Genomic DNA, 20,679 nt, shown 5'->3' with positions numbered 1-20,679 from the left:
TTGGAAATCTTTTCAAAATGTACTAACATCAAGGGAGTTTTACAAAGACAATACTGAAAAGGTAAACATAGGCCTTGATGGTGTATGCATGATTGCACCTATTTGAGCGCCATTCTTGAGGGTTCCTAAGTTCCTGTCATTGAGGGTAAGTTTGATGCCCAGGACACAAGAGTCAACACCGGTGGGTGAGTCCGACCCTTGTGTCCTTGTTTTTCGAAACAAAACAGCCACCATTGGGGCTGCTTTGTCCTTGAGGTGGGGCATCACAAACACGAGACAACCAACCTGCAGGGACTGTATTGTCTGCGGGCAGGTTTTATCCTTCATTTCAAACGCCCCCTGAAATAGCAATTATCATGGCAACAGTGGTTGACTATATACTTACAGATACTCTGTCTTGGTGTTTACTCTATATCTTTTAATAAACTAGTCATATACAAATGACAGTGTCCCTGCATCAACAACCGGCACAAAAGAATGTGTATCCATATGAAGTAGGGATGTAAACTATTGGAATCCGGATTGGATGTGGCCAATGCCATATTTGATTAATTGGATGTTGGCTAAACAGAATCGGATTCAGATCGTGAAAAGCTCATAAATACCAAATCTGCTTTTTTACGCGTGTAAACGAATTCAGATACTAGATTCAATAGGAAAAATCAAAACCATATCTGCATCCAATTATAACCGGATATAGTTTTGGCTTACCAAATGAAACTAAATGGAATCGAATTCGGTCAGATATCAGAAAAAATCCGATTCATTGTTATCGCTAGTAGGAAGGCATACTGTTTTTGTCTCCTATTGTTTTTGTCAAGTATCAAAATGCCCCAAACTTATTTAGCTGGCAGCAGGACAGTGTGGGTCATGATTCGTAGATCGTGTTCAAACTCGAACATCATTTAAATTCCAAGATTTTAACCATGTCCTAGCTTTAAAAAAAAACTGCTATTTGGATACATATTATATGGATTTGGATTTGGATTACCCATCGGACATGGATTCGTTCAGACTCAGATTCAGATGTAAAATTGTAAATCAAATCTGAATCCAATTATCAATTGGATGCCATGTATTTCTGCCTAATTTGATTAAACGGATTCATATATGAGCTCTTGATTCTCACTAGACCTGGACCCGTCAAAGGGACAGGCACGTGGATCTCATCAAGACCTGATCCGAGTTCAGACTATTCCTATTTTCACAGGGACACTCCAATTAGGGTTCTGTGTTTAGGAGCTATAACTTGACCCGTGAAGGAAGACACCGGATAACAAATCATAACACATATGAACAAAATTCTATTATTTTTAATTTTTAATACTTTAATAATATTTTTAATGACGTACACTTTTAAAACCTAAAAAATTTAGTTTTAATCAATGGATGACTAGAAAATCCCATTTCATTGTGTCCTATTTTTCATAAAATTTTATTTTGCCAATTAGCCTCTCGTACCCGTATCGAGTCCTCTACGTACGTGTCCGTATCTTTGTGATGTGGGTATTCAACACGTTGAAGAGACCTTGGGAGAATATCCTTCACACCTAGAGTTGACTCTGTTCATGTCAACCACGACACAGCCTGGTTCCTCAATCAAACCAGTTCAATAAGACCGCTCTTTCTCTCTCTAGGAATTCAGAGCGATCGATCGTTGGGGAGGAAGGATAAAGGGAGGAAAGAGGTGGGTTTTCGATGGACGGTGATCGGGTTCATCGAGGTGCCGTCAAGTGTACGGCATGGATTCGCCGCGGGGACGAGATTTACGCTCTCCTTTGCAAGTCTGGACATGGGTCGTTGCCGCCAATCCTGCAAATCTCTTCCTTCGATCCTAATGCTCTCTCCCTCTCTCCCAAGGTACCCTTTGATTTGGTTCTCTTCTCCATTGCTTCAATCCCAGTTTTTCGATGAGAGAAACAGAGTAGAAACAAGAAGATGATGGTGGTCATGTTTCTTTGCTTATGTAGGCTGAGTATGTGTGCGAGGATGGAGACCCCATTTGCGTCTCTGTCCATCCCAGCGGAGACGAGATCGTTTGCTCGATGCGGAATGGTGTGAGGTAAGAGGAAACTCTTCTTGTTTTAATTGCATAAATCGTTCAATGGTCTCTTGTTGATTTGTGTTTTTCATCATTTATGGTGGTTTTAGTGATGCTGGCTGTCCTAAATATTATGATTTGCGACGTTGGTGCCTTGGTGGTAGTATCAGTTTGTGAATAAATGTTTTGAGGGGATTTTAGATAGATTTTTGTTGACTAATGGCTTATGCCGTGAGAGTTGGATATGTCTTTAGCTTGGAGTGACCTATGTGCATTGTTGTGAAGATGTTTTTGTGATTTCTAATCTATTTACGAGCGATAAGTAGCTGAGCCTGTATTTTGGAGTCACAAATAGCTAATTAGAAAAGATTTGTGTTCAAACCACAGTGAGGCCTAGAGACCCTAGTTCCCTAGTTCTAGCCTATCTCTATTGGAAACTATGGCTACCACTCAGAAGACGTGCAAAGAAAGAATCCTGGTTATGGAAGCAGTCCAAAACTGACACCCTGTGAGAAAGTAGCGAGACGCAATGAGGGAGGAAAACTATTCTCAAACCACAGGGATTGAAGTTATCATGTGGTGATGCTTGATGCAGGATGAATTTTTGTCATCAAGGCAAAAATGGAGAATGCCATAATAGGGGACATATCTGTTCAAGCACCATGGTAGTGAACCGAGGATAGATCTATTTTAACCGGGAGAGAGTCATTTAGGTAATTTTTCCTAATAGTGAGCTAGGTTTTAGGCACAAACTAGAACGTGCAGTCAAGCTTAATCAAAACCCGGTAAGAACTTTATCATGTTTTTTGTTTTAATTGGCTGTTGTAAGTGAAATAATGAAGGGTTAATGTTTAATCGGATTAACAAAATGACCTAGGGTAGATGAGTATTCTTTGAATGTTATTGTTATTTAATATCCAATAGGAGACTATGTTGAAGCAAAGGGACTCTCTAGGATTGCACCGAGGTGCGCAGTAGTTGAGGGAGAGAGAACATAGAGGGTTTTGTCGGTATACGGCCTGCTTCAGGGTGGTTTGCTATGCACAAAGGGAATCCGTTATTGATGTGAAAAGCCCTCTTATAGAGAGGGCAGTTGCTGGGTTCTCCTTCTCCCCTGGGTAGCCATTGCCCAGCAGTCTCACCATGCTTCACGATTTTCCTCATAGAGGAAAAACGCGTCTTGGAGATAATCTTGATGTGCAAGCAGTTTTTGAACTGCATTTGATGGGGATCCTATGCGATAAGGTGAGAGTGGGCCCACCTCTGATCTTATCGCATGGGACCTATTTGAAATTTGCATGGCCACCTAGATTCGGATTTTATCCGGATCCAACATCTCCCACTTGGCCATGCATACCAAGTCATGATGCTGGATTTCTCTTCCTACTATAAGAGTTTTACACAAACATCAATAATATAGCAACAAGTAGTTTTCTAGTAACCATCCATCTAGATGCCTTACTTAGACATACCTCAATCCCATACAGGATACATGTTTTAAAAATATTTCTTCTGATATGCCTTTTGTCAAGGGATCAACAATCATATTAGAGGTAGGTAAGTAACTGATTGTAATTTCATTCATTTCAATCATGTCATGAATATAATGATATTTGATCATTATGTGTTTACTTTTAGAGCTATACCCCTCTTCATAAGAGTGATCACTGCTTGATTATCACAGTAAATTTATACTGGCCCGTTAGTTATATTCTGCTTTAAATCACTTATGAAGCGACCTATGTCACAGGGATTCGGCTAGCAGGGTGCCGCACCCGCGTCGACGCGACTCGACGCAGGTGCGGATGCGGCACCGGGTGCGGTCAACCCGATCTTGGGTGCGTTGCCCGCACCCAGGATCATTTAGGTCCATTTTTTTTTTTTTTGATTTTTTTTTTTAAATTTGCCCTATGAAATGGGCTGCGAAATTTTTTTTAAAAAAATTCTGCTGACAGTTGCTGATGGGCTGCGATTTTTTTTTAAAAAAAAAATTTGCTGTCAGCTGCTGATGGGCTGTGAAATTTAAAAAAAAAAAAAATCTGCTGTCAGCTGCTGACAGCTCCTGCCTTTTCAAATCCTTTTTTTCGTAAAGGTTTTTCTCTGCTGACAGCTCCTGCCTTTTCAAATCCTTTTTTTCGTAAAGGATTTTCTCTCTCCCCTTTATATATATATATATATATTACATTTTTTCCCCTGTCGCACCCCCGCACCCGGGTTTTTTGGAAGTGCCGAATCCTCGCACCCGCGCCCGCACCTGCACCCATGTGACATAGGAAGCGACTTATCAAAACGACAAAAGTGGCAACAGCATTGCAGGCAACATACTCAGTTTCTTGCGTGTGCTGAACTACACAACTTTGTTACTTGCAAGACCAAGAAACTACACCTCCTCAAAAGGAGAAAAATATATCCAGAAGTGAATTTAGTATCATCTCTGTTGCATGCAAAATCAACATTACAATATCCAGTCAGTTCCAAAGGATCCTTTTGAAAACATAATTGCAAGTTCTTAGTCCCTTTCAAATATCGAAATATTCTCTTCACTGCTTGCCAATGAGGCCAACCAAGATTTATTGAGATTGTATTTATATTGAGATTGCATTTATTTTGTATTTACTTCTGTAGTTTAGTATTGGTCTTATTGTATTCAGATCTGGATCTCTGTATGTACGTTTCTTTATGTTTATTATTTCAGGTCTGGATCTCATGTAACAGACCCGACCCAAACTTATTATATATAATTAAGTAGGGCATGACTTCCAAGGAAGTGGAAGACGCCCCTCTTGTTGCAGCCACCCTTTTTCTCTGCGTTCTTCTCCTTCTGCATCAACTAAACTGTGGTGAATGAATTCTATCATGGTATCAGAGCAGGCAAGATTCTGATCGTGGTTCAAAGTGCAAAGAATTGATTCCAGAAGGTGTGTCTTGTGAGAATCAGGCCTTGACAGGTTATTTTCTTTTCTGTCCTTCCTTCTCTGAGTTTTCCTTCCTTCTCTTCCTTCTATCTCTCCCTTCTATATCTCTTTTTCTGTATTCAGATCTCAATAGGGGTAATATTCTATTTTGCCCTAGACCTGATCAACAGATCTGTCTCATCGTCTGGATAAATTTCTTTCCTTTTGTTATTATATTCTTTGACTGTCCTTGGTCGTTTTCTGTTGTTGTAATTCTCAGATCAGATTACACACTTCTGACGTCTGATCCGGTCTAAACATCAGATCCGATGTGCTTTATATTGTCTGATCTGATAACAAAAAAAAGAAGAGGGAAAACGACGACTGCTATAACAAAAATCCATTTTGTTTGGTTTCATCAGGTCTAAAATCAGATTCACGATAATCTGAAAATCTGAAAATCTGAAATTTGATTTCTCCATCAGATAATCTGAAATCTGAAACTTGTTCCTTGGATGTTGGCAGCAATTGAAATCTGAAATTTATTCTATCTTGGTGAAAGCAGCAAGACTCTTTTAGGTTCAAGCAAGTCTTAAGGGTCTGATTAGCCGTGAACTTTAAAAAAAAAAGGAGCAAGCTTGAGTCGATTGTTGCTACTCCAGTTAAGACCCGTACTGTTGATTGTTGCCTTTGTCTATTTTTATTCCTTCACTTTGTTTTATCTCCCCTCTTTCCTCTTTTCTTTGTCATGGATTCCCTTACTCTACCATCAAGTTTCCTTGGTCAACTTATTTCTGAAAAATTGAATAATTCAAATTATTTGACCTAGAAGAGGCAAATCTTGCCCTTTATCAAGAGCCTTGATCTCTATGAACACCTCGATGGAACAATTCATGCACCACCAGAGTTTGTAGTGCAGGAGGTGAAGAATGATAAAGGGGAGGTTTCTAACCAATTGATTCGAAACCTAGAATATGTAGTGTGGAGGAGAAAGGATCAGGTTGTTGTTGCTTATATTACCTCTACACTTTCTCAAGAGGTACTAGTAGGCATCCCAGATGAGTGCTCAACTATTGAACTATGACAGCAGTTGGCGAAGACCTATTCACAAATCTCAGAGGCTAGAATTTTGCATTTAAAAAGAGAGTTTCATCTTTTGAAGGAGAGTATGACAATTGCAAAATACATGAATAAAGTGAAGACCATTACTGATCAACTAGCTATGGAAAGACAAGGTGCAACAAACACTAAATGGTTTTGGACTTGATTATCATATGCTGGTAACTTCTCTTTTATGTCTCCCTTCACTTCCCAACTTTGAAGATCTTCGGGCAAAATTACTACAATATGAAAACAATATTAAAGGGGAGGACATGGCACACAACCCTGGCAATCGGCAGTCAAGAGGTGTTACTCACAGGGATGACCTCAGGGAGAGGGCGAGGAAGTTTTTGAGGTAGACGTGGACAGGGAAGGAATAATCAAGGGGGTTGTGGATTGTTTCCCATGCCCAACACACCACCTAATTTACTCTCAGGAAATGAGAATTCCAGAAATATACCAACATGTTTCTTATGTAATAGAAAGGAACACATTAAAGAAAATTGTTGGTATAATCCACAGAATAAAGGGAAGACAAATGGCGCAGGATCTTCAAATAAAGGAAAGGCAAGTGAAAGCTCAAAGGATGACAAAAAGGACAATGTTAAAAATCTTTTGATATCTGCTCTTTCAGGGTTGAATTTCAAGCAGAACGACTAAAGGACTTGGTATATTGATTTCGGTGCTGCAACACATGTGACAGGTGGTGTAGGTAAGATTCTAAAACCTATCCCTTATCATGGAAAAATCAGTATTAAGACTGGAGACATAACTTTCCATCCTATATCTTACACCAAAAATGTCAATATTCCACTTCCCAATTCTTCCTTAAAATTGTCCAATCTCTATCATTCTCCTGATATCATTAAAAACATTGTTTTTGTTTCTAAACTTGTTGACGATACTTTTCTTCTGTCTGTGTCAAGGATCTTCTTATGAAGAAGATGCTCGTTGAAGGAGAACGATAGAGTAACATGTATGTCCTCAAGGAGGCTTCTTCTTCTGTTCGTGAGACTTCGTCAAATCCATCCACTATTCAGTCAGTCAAGTTAGAGTCATCCAAAGAATGTTTAAGTCTGTCTCGATGTAATAAGCCAGATGTTTGGCATCAGCATTTGGGTCATTGTAACCGTTCATCCTTTGGAAAACTTGTGTCAGGTGGTCTTATTCCTATATCTAGTCTTGATTCCCTTTGTTCAAGCTGTCAATTGTGTAAGAGCCATGCACTTTCGTTTAATTCAATAAATCAAAGAGCTTCTTTTCCATTTGAAATTGTTTATTCTGATGTTTGGGGAATTGCCCCACAATCTTCTTTATCTGACAGTCGTTATTATGTTATATTTATTGATAGTTATTCCAGATATACTTGGATTTATTTTATGAAACATAAATCTGAGGTATTCAAATTCTTTCGTTTATTTCATGCTTTAGTCTCCAGTCAATTTTCATCTAGAATGCAACATTTCCAGTATGATGGAGGGGGAGAGTATCTGTCGAAGGAATTTACTGAATTCCTCCAAAATAATGGGATATGATGTCGAATATCTTGCCGACACACCCCACAACAAATTGGAAGTAGATCAGGTTATGCTGAACATGAGTGTTTTTGCTCATGCCGACATCGTGGCTATCCGATTTGCATTTTAAAAAGCTCAAAGTCAACAAAACCACGTGGCATTCATCCAAAATACAAACAGACGGCCACGATGTCGGCATGAGCAAAAACACTCATGTTCAACATGACTTGATCAGCATGACTTAGTGGAGTCGGGGCTTCCCAACAAAATATGCCCCGACTGCACTAAGTCATGTATATAGTGGCAATCAACTTCAATGTGTTTTGTTCTCTCATGAAAAACTGGATTGTTGGCTATATGGGTGGCTGCTCTATTATCACACATCATCAACATTGGTGATGAAATCATCACTTATAGATCTCTTAGAATGCACCTAACCCACATCATTTCAGCAGTTGTTTGAGCCATAGCTCTATATTCTGATTCAGCACTCGAATGAGCTACCACAGTTTGTTTTTTACTTCTCCAAGTAATTAAGTTTCCTCCTACGAACACGCAGAACCCTATGGTGGACTTTCTATCATCAATGGCCCCTGCACAATCTGCATCTGAGTACGCAAGTATATCAAGGTTAGAGCTTTGTTTATATAGCAATCCCTTTCCAGGAGAAGATTTCAAATACCTGGGAATCATCATAGCTGCCTGCCAGTGCACTCAGGTTGGTCTGTCCATGAATTGGCTTATTTTGCTCACAGCCAAGGAGATATATGGCCTATGTCACATGGGTGCGGGTGCGGGTGCGGGTGCGACACGGGTGCGGCGCAATTTCAAAAATTTTGGACACGGGGACTCGGCTATATATATATATTAAAATATATATATATATATATATATATATATATATATATATATATATATATATATATATATATATAAGACTCGGTCAAAGTTGTGCCCATTAGGGGACAGGTGATGAGTTGTGAAGGCATTCTGTACACTTTCTTCATACAGGAATAATTCACTTTTGGGCACTTTCTTCATACACTGTAATAATTCATTCTTCATACAGGAAAAAACCACAAAAACTTGAGTTGTGCCCATTCTGTACTTAAAACTTGAAAGTGTACAGGTTTTTTAGTTGTGATGGGTTTTTTTCCTTACAGCTGTAGCCCAGAAAATTTCAAAAAAAAAATTTCAAAAAAAAAATTCCAAAAAATGGACCAAAATGACCCTGGGTGCGTTGACCACACCCAGGGTCGGGTTGACCGAGTCCGAGCCGCACCCGTGTCCGCACCCGTGTCGGTGCGTGTCGACGCGGGTCCGGCGACCTTGGAGCCGAGTCCATGTGACATAGTATATGGCCTTGTTACAGTAACATATAAAAGTTTACCAACCAGGGATCTAAAACTACTACTTTCAATTGGTTCTGCTTGTTCATCATACATATGAAGTTTAGGATCCATTGGTATATTGGTTGGTTTGACACCTAACATCCATGTTTCCTGCAGTAGGTCAAGTACATACTTTCTCTATGATAAAACTAACCCCTCACTGTTTCTAGCCACCTCTATGCCCAAAAAGTATCTAAGAGAACCGAGATCTTTTGTGACAAAGTGCTTCTGAAGATGAATTTTGGTGTCTGAGATGTCATTTTCACTACTCCCTATATGAATAATATCATCCACATACACAACCATAACCATAATATCAGCGGAGGTTTTCTTGATAAACAAGGAATGATCTGATGTTGACCTGTTGAAGCCAATGCAGACATAATTTCAAATAACTTCTGAAACCATGCAGGGGGCTCTGTTTAAGGCCATATATGGCCTTCTTTAGTTTGCACACCTTGCTACACTCCCCCTGAACCTCAAACCCGGGAGGTTGCTGCATGTACACAGTTTCAGATAGATCCCCATACAAGAAGGCGTTTTTCACATCTAACTGGCATAAACTCCACCTACAATGAACAACGATAGATATGACCAAACAAATAGTCCCAGGACGGGCGACTGGGGAAAAAGTCTCAAAAAAGTCAACTCCATATGTTTGTGTATACCCTTTAGCCACCAATCGAGCTTTGTATCTTTCAATGGAGTCATCCGAGTTATACTTAATGGTGTAGACCCACTTACATCCGACGATATCTGCATCAGTAGGTGGAACAACCGAGTCCCATGTGTCACATGAGAGCAAGGCATCCATCTCAACTTGCATCGCTTGCTTCCACTTAGGGTCTAACAATGCCTGATGATGATTAAGTGGAACAGATGTGGCAGATAAAGCAGAGATAAAATTCTTCATGTGAACCCCAAGCCTTGCTTCAGTAACAAACTTGGAAATAGGATGTAATGTGCATTGTCTTGTACCTTTTCTGAGGGCTATAGGTTTGTCATCCTCAACATTAGACATCTCAATATTTTCAGGAGAACTTACTTCTGAAGAAGGCAGTGATGTAGGATCTGATTCAGGTGCTGATCTACGAGTGTACACCAACGGAGGATTATGATACCGAGCAGATATGGGAGTCTGAGAATGGGGAATAGTCTCTGAAAATGACTCCAAGGGAACGGGAGGAACTGGAAGAGGCATGGCATCACCTTGTTCAACATGTAGTCTGGATGCAGTAGTAGAAAAGTAAGGAATAAATTCAAAGAAGGATACATCAACACTAACATACTCTCGACGGGAGATGGGATCATAACACCGGTATCCTTTTTTATTCTTTGGATATCCAATAAAGACACACTTAATGGCTTGGGCAGATAATTTATCACGGTTAGGTCCAAGTTTATGAACAAAGGAGACACATCCAAACACTTTGGGAGAAATCAGGAAAAGAGGAACATTAGGATAGAGAATTTGAAAAGGAATTTGCTCTTCCAATGATGAAGAAGGCATACGATTAATAAGATAGCAAGAAGTGAGAATGACATCCCCCCAGTATGAAGGTGGCATATTTGATTGCAATATAAGGGTGCGAGCAACATCTAGAAGATGTTTATGTTTCCTCTCAGCGACTCCATTTTGCTGGGATGTATGAGCACAAGTGGTTTGGGGACTGATGTCACGATTTCGATAAAATTGTAACAATTCATTTGACTTGAACTCAAGAGCATTATCAGTACGGATAATCTTGACATGAGAATGAAACTGAGTCTTTATTTCAATGACAAAAGACATAAGAATGGAGGCAACCTCTGACCTTTCTTTTATTAAGAAAACCCATGACAATCTAGAAAAATCATCAACAATAACTAAGTAATAACGACACTGAGATCTACTAGGTCCCTATACACTAGCATGCAAAATCTCAAACAATCCTTGACTCGATGGACTCTGACTAGATGGAAAGGAGCTTCTGTGATGTTTGCCCAATTGACAAGCGTCACACTGGAATGAGTCAGACGGAGAAATCTGAGGAATAAATCTACGAAGCTTTGGCAAAGGAACATGACTAAGACGGAGATGCCATTGATAGGTATTAGAAGATGGCTCAGACACATAATTCATAGATCCAACTGACTGATCTAGATAATAGACACCACTCTCCTCATGGCCTCCACCAATCCTCTTCTCCGTCAACAAGTCCTGAAAAATACAACACACAGGATCAAATATCACCCTACAGTTATGCTCCTTAGCAATACGACTGACAGACAGTAAATTCTGAGGAAATGAGGGAGCATGAAGGACATTAGTCAATTGAAGTGTGGGGGATATAGAGATGTTTCCTTGGCTTATAACAGGAGAATATCTCTACTACCTTGATAACTCAGGCTATCACCTGTAGAGCATGCAACATCAGCAACAGGTATAGGAGCACTCGAACTAGGAAGCCGGTGATACAACAATTCATCGTACTCTGCACGACTGAGGATAACTGGATCGCTGGAGGATGTAGTGGGAGTCTCTGCCTCGAGTTTAGCAACTTGAGCCTTGGACACATTTGGTTTGGGCGATGGAATAGGAGGTCGACCAGTCTTATCCCAGCACCTATCTTCAAGATGATCGAGTTTACCACAATATGTACATTGAAGCCTTCCTCTTCCTCCTATACTGCGACCGCGACCTCTCCATCAAAAATTCAAGAAAGTACCTCCTTCACGACCTGAGGAGATAGCTAGAGCTGATGCCTGTGATTCTGATTGGGTCTGAGGAAGAGTGATGGCAAGCCTACTCAGACGATTGTAGGCTTCTGCAAGAGTAGGAACATCAGAACCGGTTAACATTTGAACTTTGGCAACAGAAAAAACAGATGATAACCCTGTAAGGAACCAGGCAACCATTGTTTGCTCTTGATGGGTCTTCTGTTTGGTGCAACATAAGGGTTTGTGTGCATTTAGCCTCTTAAAGACAGATTTAATAGAGGCATAGTATTGGGCCAAAGGTTGTTCTCCTTGCTGCAACTGGTAAATTTCCTGCTCAACTTGTAGAATACGACTCACATTGGTTTCATAAGAATACATATCACGAAGATTATCCCACATTTGTTTAGCTGAGGTATAATAAATCAGTCCATTAGCTATATGAGGTTGTACACTATTCATTATCCATGACATCACAATGTCATTGTCTTCATCCCAGGTGACATATTTTCCGGTTCTTTCAGTGGACTCCAATTCCAACAGGACATGTTTTTTTCAATGACTAGAAACTGACATCATGAAGGTGCGAGACCACCGTGCATAATTAGTATCATCTAGCTTAACTCCAGTTCTTTCAGTGGGCTCCAATTCCAACAGGACATGTTTTTTTCGATGACCAGAAACCGACATCATGAAAGTGTGAGACCACCGTGCATAATTAGTATCATCTAGCTTAACTGAAGATCCATACGAAAATAGATTCGCAAAGGCTTTATATTCACCAACGATCTCTGCTTTTTGGTCATTATCTTGAGCATGTGACTGAGCCATGATAATAAAAAAAGCTTGCTCACTAAGAACAACAACTAGACAAAGAAAAATCCAACAACCCAGATATCTGCGCAACAAAGAGACTCCTGCGCAGTTTGCTTCTAGATCTGAATAGCAATCAGATCATTACCGTGGAAATTAAATGGTAAGGATCTCGGCCTTGAAGTTGGTAGTCTTGCTGAACATTCCAGTCGTGAAGTTGATAGTCTCTCCTTAAAAAATTTTCAAGACGATACCACTCATATCTGAATCGAGATCTTCTCTTTATTTCAGATCCAATCGCAGTCTTCAGATATGCATGCTTCTCATTATGCGTCACAATGATCAAACGCAATCTGAAAAAAAATACCATTTTTTAATCCACGAGCAAATCACGATGATCAACGACACCCACTTCTACTTCACCCTTCACGACTGGCAGTAGCCTGATCACGTTAAGCAGCCAAGGCCCCATTCCACTAAGCAGCAATCTGATCACGATCCACGATCACCCACTTCTTCTTCACCCTTCACGACCAGCAGCCTGATCACCATCCACGATCAGATTTTTTTTTGTCCACGAGCCGATCACCCACTTCTTCTTCACCCTTCACGCCCAGCAGCATCCTTGAGCAACAGCAGCAACATCGTCATCCCAGAAGGGAGACCCGCTCTGATGCCATGTTGACGTTACCAAATGTTTCTCTATTTTAGAGCAACAAGAGAGTTAACAAAAGAAGAAAAGAAGAGAGAGAGAGCATGTCTTTCATTAACCCTAATCACCTATTTAAATAGGTGATTAGTAAAGAGAAGAATTACACGTAGGCATACATAATTGTTCTAAATTACGTATGACCACCTCAAATGTGTGAATATTGCTTTTAACAGAAATAATTTGTAACCTTTGGATACTTTTGGATATCTAATAAAGGTACATCTTTTGGATATGCTATCTAGTTTATCTCTAGATCGATCTATAACTTTTATATGGGCTACTGAACCCTATCTTCGAAGATGACTTAAGTATGATTTTCTCTCAGTCCATAACTCATAAGGTGTAGAGTCTATGGCTTTACATGAAATCCTATTCAAAATATATGTTGTCGTATAAATAGTTTCTCCCTAAAATACCTTGGGTAATGAAGCATGAGACAACATGCATCTAACCATGTCAAGAAGAGTCCTATTCTATATTTCAGTTACACCATTTTGGTGTAGTGTTACAAGTGTTGTTGTTTGAGGTTTGATTTCGCTTGCTTTACAATATTCATAAAATTCATTTGAAGTGTATCCTCTTCGTCGATCAGACCTCAAGACCTTAATCCTTCTTTTCAGTTGGTTTTTAACTTCTTGACGATATTCTTTAAATTCCTCTAATGCCTTAAATTTATATGTTATAAGATATATATAACTATATCTTGAATAATCATCAATAAAAGATATGAAATATTGCATTCCTTTGTGAGTTTTGGTCATAAATGAACCACATATATCTGTATGGATAATTTTTAACAATTTAGATGCTCTAATTACTTTAGTTAGAAATGATTTTCTTATCATTTTTTTATAAATATATGATTCACATCTATAAAAGGACGTTTCAAAATTAGGCATTAAATTTAATTTGACAAGTTTCTTCATTTTATTTAAATTAATATGTCATAATCTTCGGTGCCAGACATTTACATTCACATTAAAGACATTATCAATATAAGCAGAAGAAAATGCAATTTTATTTAAATAAGAAACATTCACTTTAAACAACCCATGGTCTTTGTCGAAGACCCCACCAAACATATCTCGATCATGTTTTCCTACAGTGACCTTTCTCGCAAAAAACCTAACTTTAAAGTCCTTATTGCTCAGGGCTGGAACATATACCAAATTTTGTCGCATTGATGGTATATAAAGAACATCAGCCAATAAAACATTATTTTCAGGTGTTTCTATGCGGTAAGTTACAATACCCATAACATCAGAATAGGTGTTGTTGCTCATATGCACTTGATGCTTCCCACGTTTATACTTAGTTATGTGCACCATGCCTTCCTTGGTCTTGGCTATATGTCATATTGCTCCAGAACAGAGTTACTGGAAGCGCCTAAGTAAAGGGGGAAGCGCGCTTCTCCGAAGCACGAAACGTCGTGTTTCCGAAGTGTGAGGGAAAGCGTCCCCCTTTTTTGGGAAGCGCGCTTCCCTTTTATGGGAAGCACGCTTCCCCCATTTTTTTCATTTTTTTTGCTTCCTCCTCGCTTCCTAGGTCGCTTTCGGTTCGCTTCCTAGGTCGCTTCCGAGACGGTTCGGAATTTTCTTCTAAGTGGTCCCACACTTCCCTGCTTCCTAAATTTTTGAAAGTGCTTCGCTTCCCGCTCCCGCTTCCCGTATCGCTTCCCGCTCTCGCTTCCTCGACTGGTAACTCTGCTCCAGAATCCACCCACCATCTAAAAAGCTCCTGGTTCGCATATGAACACTCTAATATCATGCACACTATGTAACGCCTTCCCTCTTGCCCACCAAATCTGTTATCTCTGTTGTTATTATTTTGGTTATGGCGACTCCGATAATCTCTCTTGAAGTGTTTAGGTTTTTCACACTTTAAACACTTCTCCTAGAAGGCAGTTCCCTGCGGCTTATAGAATGTTGGACTCCTTTTCTTATGAATTTTGTTAAAAAATTTAAATGGTTTTTTTAAATAGTAGGTGTCTATTGGGTCCATGACTGTTGTTAGGAGCATCTCGAGCAAAATGTAACGCGTTCTTCTTATCTTGCAACATGTGTTGCTCAATTTTTAATTGACTGGACAGCTCATCAAGTATCAAGTTCTTAGAGTTCAACCTAGGAGCAATGGCGACTGTCCTCCGTGAAGGATGTAGGCTGTGCAGGATAGTTGATATCTGCATATGATATGAGATTATATTTCCAATAATGGCTAAGTCTTTAGCCATTACAAGCATGTTGTTCACGTGATCAACTACATCATCTTTCTCTTGCATTTTGCATGAGTTGTATTGCTCTAAAAGTAACTGAATATGAGTTTTCAAGGTAGTGTCATACTTAGCAGCTATGACTTCAAACATAGATTTAGATATGGAAAAATTCTCAAATACCCTAATGAGGTCACCATTCATATAGGTGAGCATAATAGTTCTAGCCATTTTGCCTTTCTTTTTGTATTTTTTATATTTATTCTTTTCTACCTCTGTAGCAGCTTCTCCAAGGTCTTGCATTTTTACTTGCAGGATATTCTCAATGCCCTCAAGGGTCAAAAAGGAATCCTCCTCTTCCAAGTTTGAAAATTTGTGCCATTCAATTTAGCTGTTTTTGCTAGTTCTATAGCACACACCCTACTAGTCATTTTTCTGATATTTGTTATTATATATTGGCAAAATATGATAAAAATATATCTAACATCCAACAAAATGATAAACAACATAACATTAGGCATGAATACCCAAAATATCATGTTCATAATCATGAAATATATGATATAAGACATATTTTATCATGCAAATATCAAAAAATATGAAAGAGTATTAAATTCTTGCTTATTCCAATCATATTAGAGGTTTATGAGGCAAATTGCACAAACTGACTACTTTTCTGTAATTTCAGAAAAGTTAGTGGCAATTCTGTGAAAAATATAAAAGATAGAACCCTTAAAAGTAATAAAGAGAACTTTCTGAGTTAAATAGAAAAGTTCAGGGGTCTTTAGGAATTTTCTTGAATTATCATGAGTAATAATGCCACCAATATTGCATTATTAGATGCTAGCAAGCATGGGTTTTTTGGTTATGTGTTGCTAATGTGTGTTTGGTAGTGGATGTTAATGATGATTTCTTTTATCTTGCTGGCTTGGAGATGATTTTCTTATAAAAACATCAACATTCTATCTTGAGTTATTATTACTAGGTAAAATGTTATATGAATGTGATTGCATTGAAGCCATCCTCTTCTTGGAAAACAGATTGCTTGACATGTCTTCTAGGGAGCCGAGTATAAAATTTGTTGCAAAAGACCTCCCAGCTCTTCAAGGTGTGGGCCCTCAGAAATGCCTTGCATTTAGTACTGATGGATCTAAATTTGCCACTGGCGGGGAGGTATGGTTTTGGATGCACTTGACTTAAATCTCAAAAATTTTAATAGTTTCAAACAACTTGCCACTGTAACTTGTCTCCATTACATGTGATGTATATCATGTCAGTTAAATTTCTCAAGTGAATAATCAGGGTATCTTTCTTTGTGGAACAAGGCTATCTTGGTTCCAATTGGTTGTGACTTCTGCATTTGGCCAGCATAAACTATGTGACTTGATTCCTTGTAATTTTTTGGGTGTATGTGTATATCTACAGGATGGGCATCTTAGGATATTCGAGTGGCCAACTCTTCGAATTCTTTTGGATGAACCACAAGCTCATAAATCCTTCAGAGATATGGATTTTAGGTAATTCCATGAGACACCATGTTGAATTACATAACATGCTATATGTACCTAGATAATTCATACATATAGTGATGCTATGATAATGCAAATCATGATTATGCATACACATTTATGTATTACATTATTCTCCAGTGCAATAAATATTCTGGTACATTGCCCTGTCCTAAGAATTAAGATACATTCATGTGTGAAAAATTGACTTCGATTGACACAGATATTTCTTTGTTTTATTCTTGTGGCCCTCCAGTTTGGACTCTGAGTTTCTAGCTTCAACATCCATTGATGGCTCTGCTCGAATTTGGAAGGCAACTGATGGCATTCCGTTGCATTCCTTGACTCGTGACTCAGTAAAGATCAATTTTCTTTACAGCTATTTTAGCTGGTTTTTTCTCGTAATTTGCATTGATTTAATTTTCATATTTTCATGTCTTTAATGAAGGGTGAGAAGATTGAATTTTGTCGATTTTCCAAGGATGGAACTAAACCATTCCTCTTTTGCACTGTGCTACGTGGTACTGTAATAATTCGTATCCTATCTTACTTTTGAGAATATACTGTGATGATTTGGCAAATATATAAACATTGTCAATGCTTCCATCTCCTTGTGTGCATTTTGCAGATCTTGAATTTATATTCTTTTGATCTAAAAAAATGCAGGTGGCAAAGTGTTCATTGCAGTATGGGATATCAGTACATGGAATAAGCTTGGGCAGAAAAGTCTATCTAGGAAGCCCATCTCTGCATTTTCTATCCGTCATGATGGAAAATATCTTGCATTGTGAGGAATAGAACCTTTAAATCATGTTGTCTGGTTATTTAATATTGCACTTTGAATTATTCAAAGAAGATTTTTGGTACTCATTTGTGAATTCAGCTACTGAAAGATCTTAAAAGGTCTAACTTAAGCATATCCTTTCTAGTGCAACTTATTGTAGTCATAAGCTCTTTGATTGAGATGAGTGCATATTTGCTTTTAGTAAGTCCAAAAAATATCAATGCTGTTGTGATTAGACTGGCATCGCTTGAAGCTGAGATGATTTGTTGTTATAAGAGATATTTGATTCTACAGTTTTCTTTATTCTTGGCATATTCCATATTATTAACTTCTACTGTTTTACAGGGGAAGCCATGACGGAGATATTGGTATCATTGATGTGAAGAAGATGGAGCTCTGCCAATGGGTTAAAAGGGTTTATCTTGGAAGGCACGTATCATCCCTAGAGTTTTGTCCAACTGAAAGGTAAATATAATTTCAGTGAACTTTTTGAATAACAATACATTCATGCTTATCTCTTTAATGCTATTATTTTTTAATTTGTTTGATAGTAATGTTCTTGATAATAATACATTATGAAGGGACACATAGCACCAGTTGCACTGTTTCCTTCTCCCTCTCAGTATGTTGCTTGCTTATTGGATTGGATGCCTTCCTGATGCATATTTCTTGAGATCTCTGTCTTTCCATATAAAGAACTTGTGGAACTTCCTATCTATAGCAGTGAAAACTTATCATATGATGATATTTGAACACCCATAAGCAACCAGGACCCACTCATAGGACATTCTACAAGATATTTTGTAGTTTCTTGTAGACAAAGGATCAAAGGAGGTAGCTGTATGGTCAGGTCACACCATAACCAAGCGGTCTCAGTTTTGAATCCCATGGGTTATTCCCCTGCTTGCCTATAAAAGAAAAGTTTTTTAGACAAGCTGAATAGTCCCTGGTTTGTCATACAAATAAAGTTTTCTATAACATCTACCTTCTAGTAAGTGATAAGTTGGATACAGCGAAGGTATTCCTATCTAAGTAAGCAAAAACTGAAAAATGAATTCGGCATGGAGATGAAGATAGGCTAGTGGAAAGAGTAAGCTTAGAAGTCCATGAGGAATAGAAGATGGAAGCATTCTACACATAAGTCCTTTTATTTCTTTTCTGTTTTGTATTCTATTTTTTCTGCTAAACTGGTTGCTCTGAATAGGAAGTGGGCCCAACATAGCACCTTTGCTCCTAAGATTTTTTTTGTTTGCAAAAGCGTAATTTAAAATTTATTTCAAGTGAAATTTACTTTGGAGGGAAAGATTCTGCATGTATTCAGAAGGGACAAAATTTTAGATTGGGTAAGTGCTTAGCGCTTTTGCTATTTTTCATGTCAGTGTGTGCATATGTGTGTGTGCGTGCGTGCGCACTCATGTGGGACAGTCACTTTTATGAAGTGACAATTGTCCCTTGTTTCAACATAAAAATTTCTTCAAAATATTACCAATTGGGCAGGTTTTTTGAGGCTTGCATTCAACTCTAACCGAATCTAGACTTATACATATGTAATGTGCATATTTTGGAGTTTGTATGAATCTCTCTCAATTTCTAAAGCTTTTTGGATGGTTTCTGTCATGGGTTGCATGATCTGTGTTGGATGATATGATCCATGACGAATTCCAGTTCACTGATGCCAAAGAAGTACCAAAATTTAGTCCAAAGCATAAACCCCTTCTATTTATAATGGAACTTGGGGAAGGAGTTGTTCCAATTCTTGCCATGGCAGTGCAGTCAAATGGTAGGAACATGTTTATCTTTGTTGAAGCTTGAAAGATGCTAGTTCCTTTGATTTCTGGCATTGCCGATGACAAAACAGGCTAGAAAAGGGTGAATGTGCATTTTCAGTCCGTGCTTGTGTATATGCATGCAGATATTATCCATTTAGAAGGGTCTTCACTGGGATGTAATTAACCAAGTAGAGATTGTTGGGTTGCAGGGTGATACTTTCCACGTCAAACGAATCGGAAGCAGTTGTCACTAGGCTTAATGTTCCAGCAGACTGGAAAGGTGCTCACTCTCTCTCTCTCTTTCTCATGCAGGCACACATGCATGTGGATTTAGTTGTGTTCTTAATTGAGTAATTTCTGGTGCAAAACTTGTGTATTTCTGCAGAATGGCAGATATATTTACTGCTGTTGGGACTCTTCCTGGCTTCTGCTTTGGCGTTTTATGTGTTTTTCGAGAATTCTGATTCATTTTGGAACTTCCCTCTTGGAAGAAATCAGCCTTCTAGGCCACCAGTCGAAGCTATTATTGGGGATTCACAATCAGTAGATGATCTATAGGCAAGTAGTGTGCTTTCCGGGTGTAGTTGCTAGCAAGCAGAATATTTTCCCTTTCATTCTTGTGTGAATGACTTCATTAATGGGCGTAAGATTTGTCTTCATTTCCATAAATTCTCTTAAATTTAATGAAATTTGTTTGTGCAAGTGTGTCTAGGTAATGAACTGGCTGAAAGTGAAACATCAGTCTGTTAACTGGCATTTGATTATGAAGTGAAAGGTCGACCAGTAACAGTTTTTCCTCAGAAAATATCAGTTTTTGGTTATGATAGAAAACAATGGTTGTTAGATTGATCCCGTGTGACAGCCACGGCGTTTAATGTATTGTTGTTTCTTTGAGATTCGATTGACTAACTCTGAAGTGAATTTGCTTATTGATATATGGGTCTTACCCTAGCACAGAGTTTTGTAGTTCAGTATCTCTTGTATTAGTTGCTTTTATTTTGGTTGATACATAAAAGGACCATAATTCTAAACATACAGTGAGTGGAACATCTTTCATACCTGCTAATATATTGGATTGACATTTAGGGTGTAACTGGGTTGGATATACCTGACCCGACCCATTTTTAATAGACCCATGGGTTCGGGTCAGATCTAAAATCTAGACTCATAGAGAAAATGGGTCGGGTCTTGAGTATAATGATGTAGACCCAAACCCATTTAGACCTGGCATTTTTTCAAACCC

The 20,679-nt window shown here is 38.6% G+C and overlaps 1 protein-coding gene across 2 annotated transcripts; it reads left to right on the top strand.

The window, feature by feature from the left end:
* The first annotated feature begins 1,643 nt into the window (after window positions 1-1,643).
* LOC149829191 (SEC12-like protein 1) lies at window positions 1,644-20,390 on the top strand. 2 transcript variants are annotated; one of them, XM_090017958.1, is made up of 11 exons: window positions 1,644-1,860; window positions 1,971-2,062; window positions 16,416-16,548; window positions 16,801-16,892; window positions 17,140-17,239; window positions 17,332-17,404; window positions 17,550-17,670; window positions 18,013-18,132; window positions 19,646-19,716; window positions 19,822-19,994; window positions 20,149-20,369. In XM_090017958.1, exons 1-10 carry the CDS (start codon window positions 1,699-1,701, stop codon window positions 19,992-19,994), a joined length of 1,137 nt encoding a protein of 378 aa, XP_089874084.1. In that variant the 5' UTR covers window positions 1,644-1,698; the 3' UTR covers window positions 20,149-20,369. The 2 variants fall into 2 exon arrangements, with proteins under 2 accessions (XP_089874084.1, XP_089874083.1); XM_090017957.1 differs by having other exon boundaries at window positions 19,822-20,390.
* Window positions 20,391-20,679: the final 289 nt, after the last annotated feature.

The sequence above is a fragment of the Nuphar pumila genome, chromosome 9, assembly GCF_984573655.1.
Source record: "Nuphar pumila chromosome 9, dmNupPumi1.hap1.1, whole genome shotgun sequence".
NCBI lineage: Eukaryota > Viridiplantae > Streptophyta > Magnoliopsida > Nymphaeales > Nymphaeaceae > Nuphar > Nuphar pumila.
This window is presented reverse-complemented; position numbering and strand designations above follow the sequence as displayed.

Excerpts from the sequence above, each read along its gene's own strand:
- LOC149829191 (XM_090017957.1), top strand. The coding sequence starts at position 1,699 with ATGGACGGTGATCGGGTTCATCGAGGTGCCGTCAAGTGTACGGCATGG. Across the intron at positions 2,063-16,415 it reads TCGATGCGGAATGGTGTGAG|ATTGCTTGACATGTCTTCTA; the intron begins GTAAGAGGAAAC and ends CTTGGAAAACAG. Across the intron at positions 17,671-18,012 it reads GATGGAAAATATCTTGCATT|GGGAAGCCATGACGGAGATA; the intron begins GTGAGGAATAGA and ends ACTGTTTTACAG.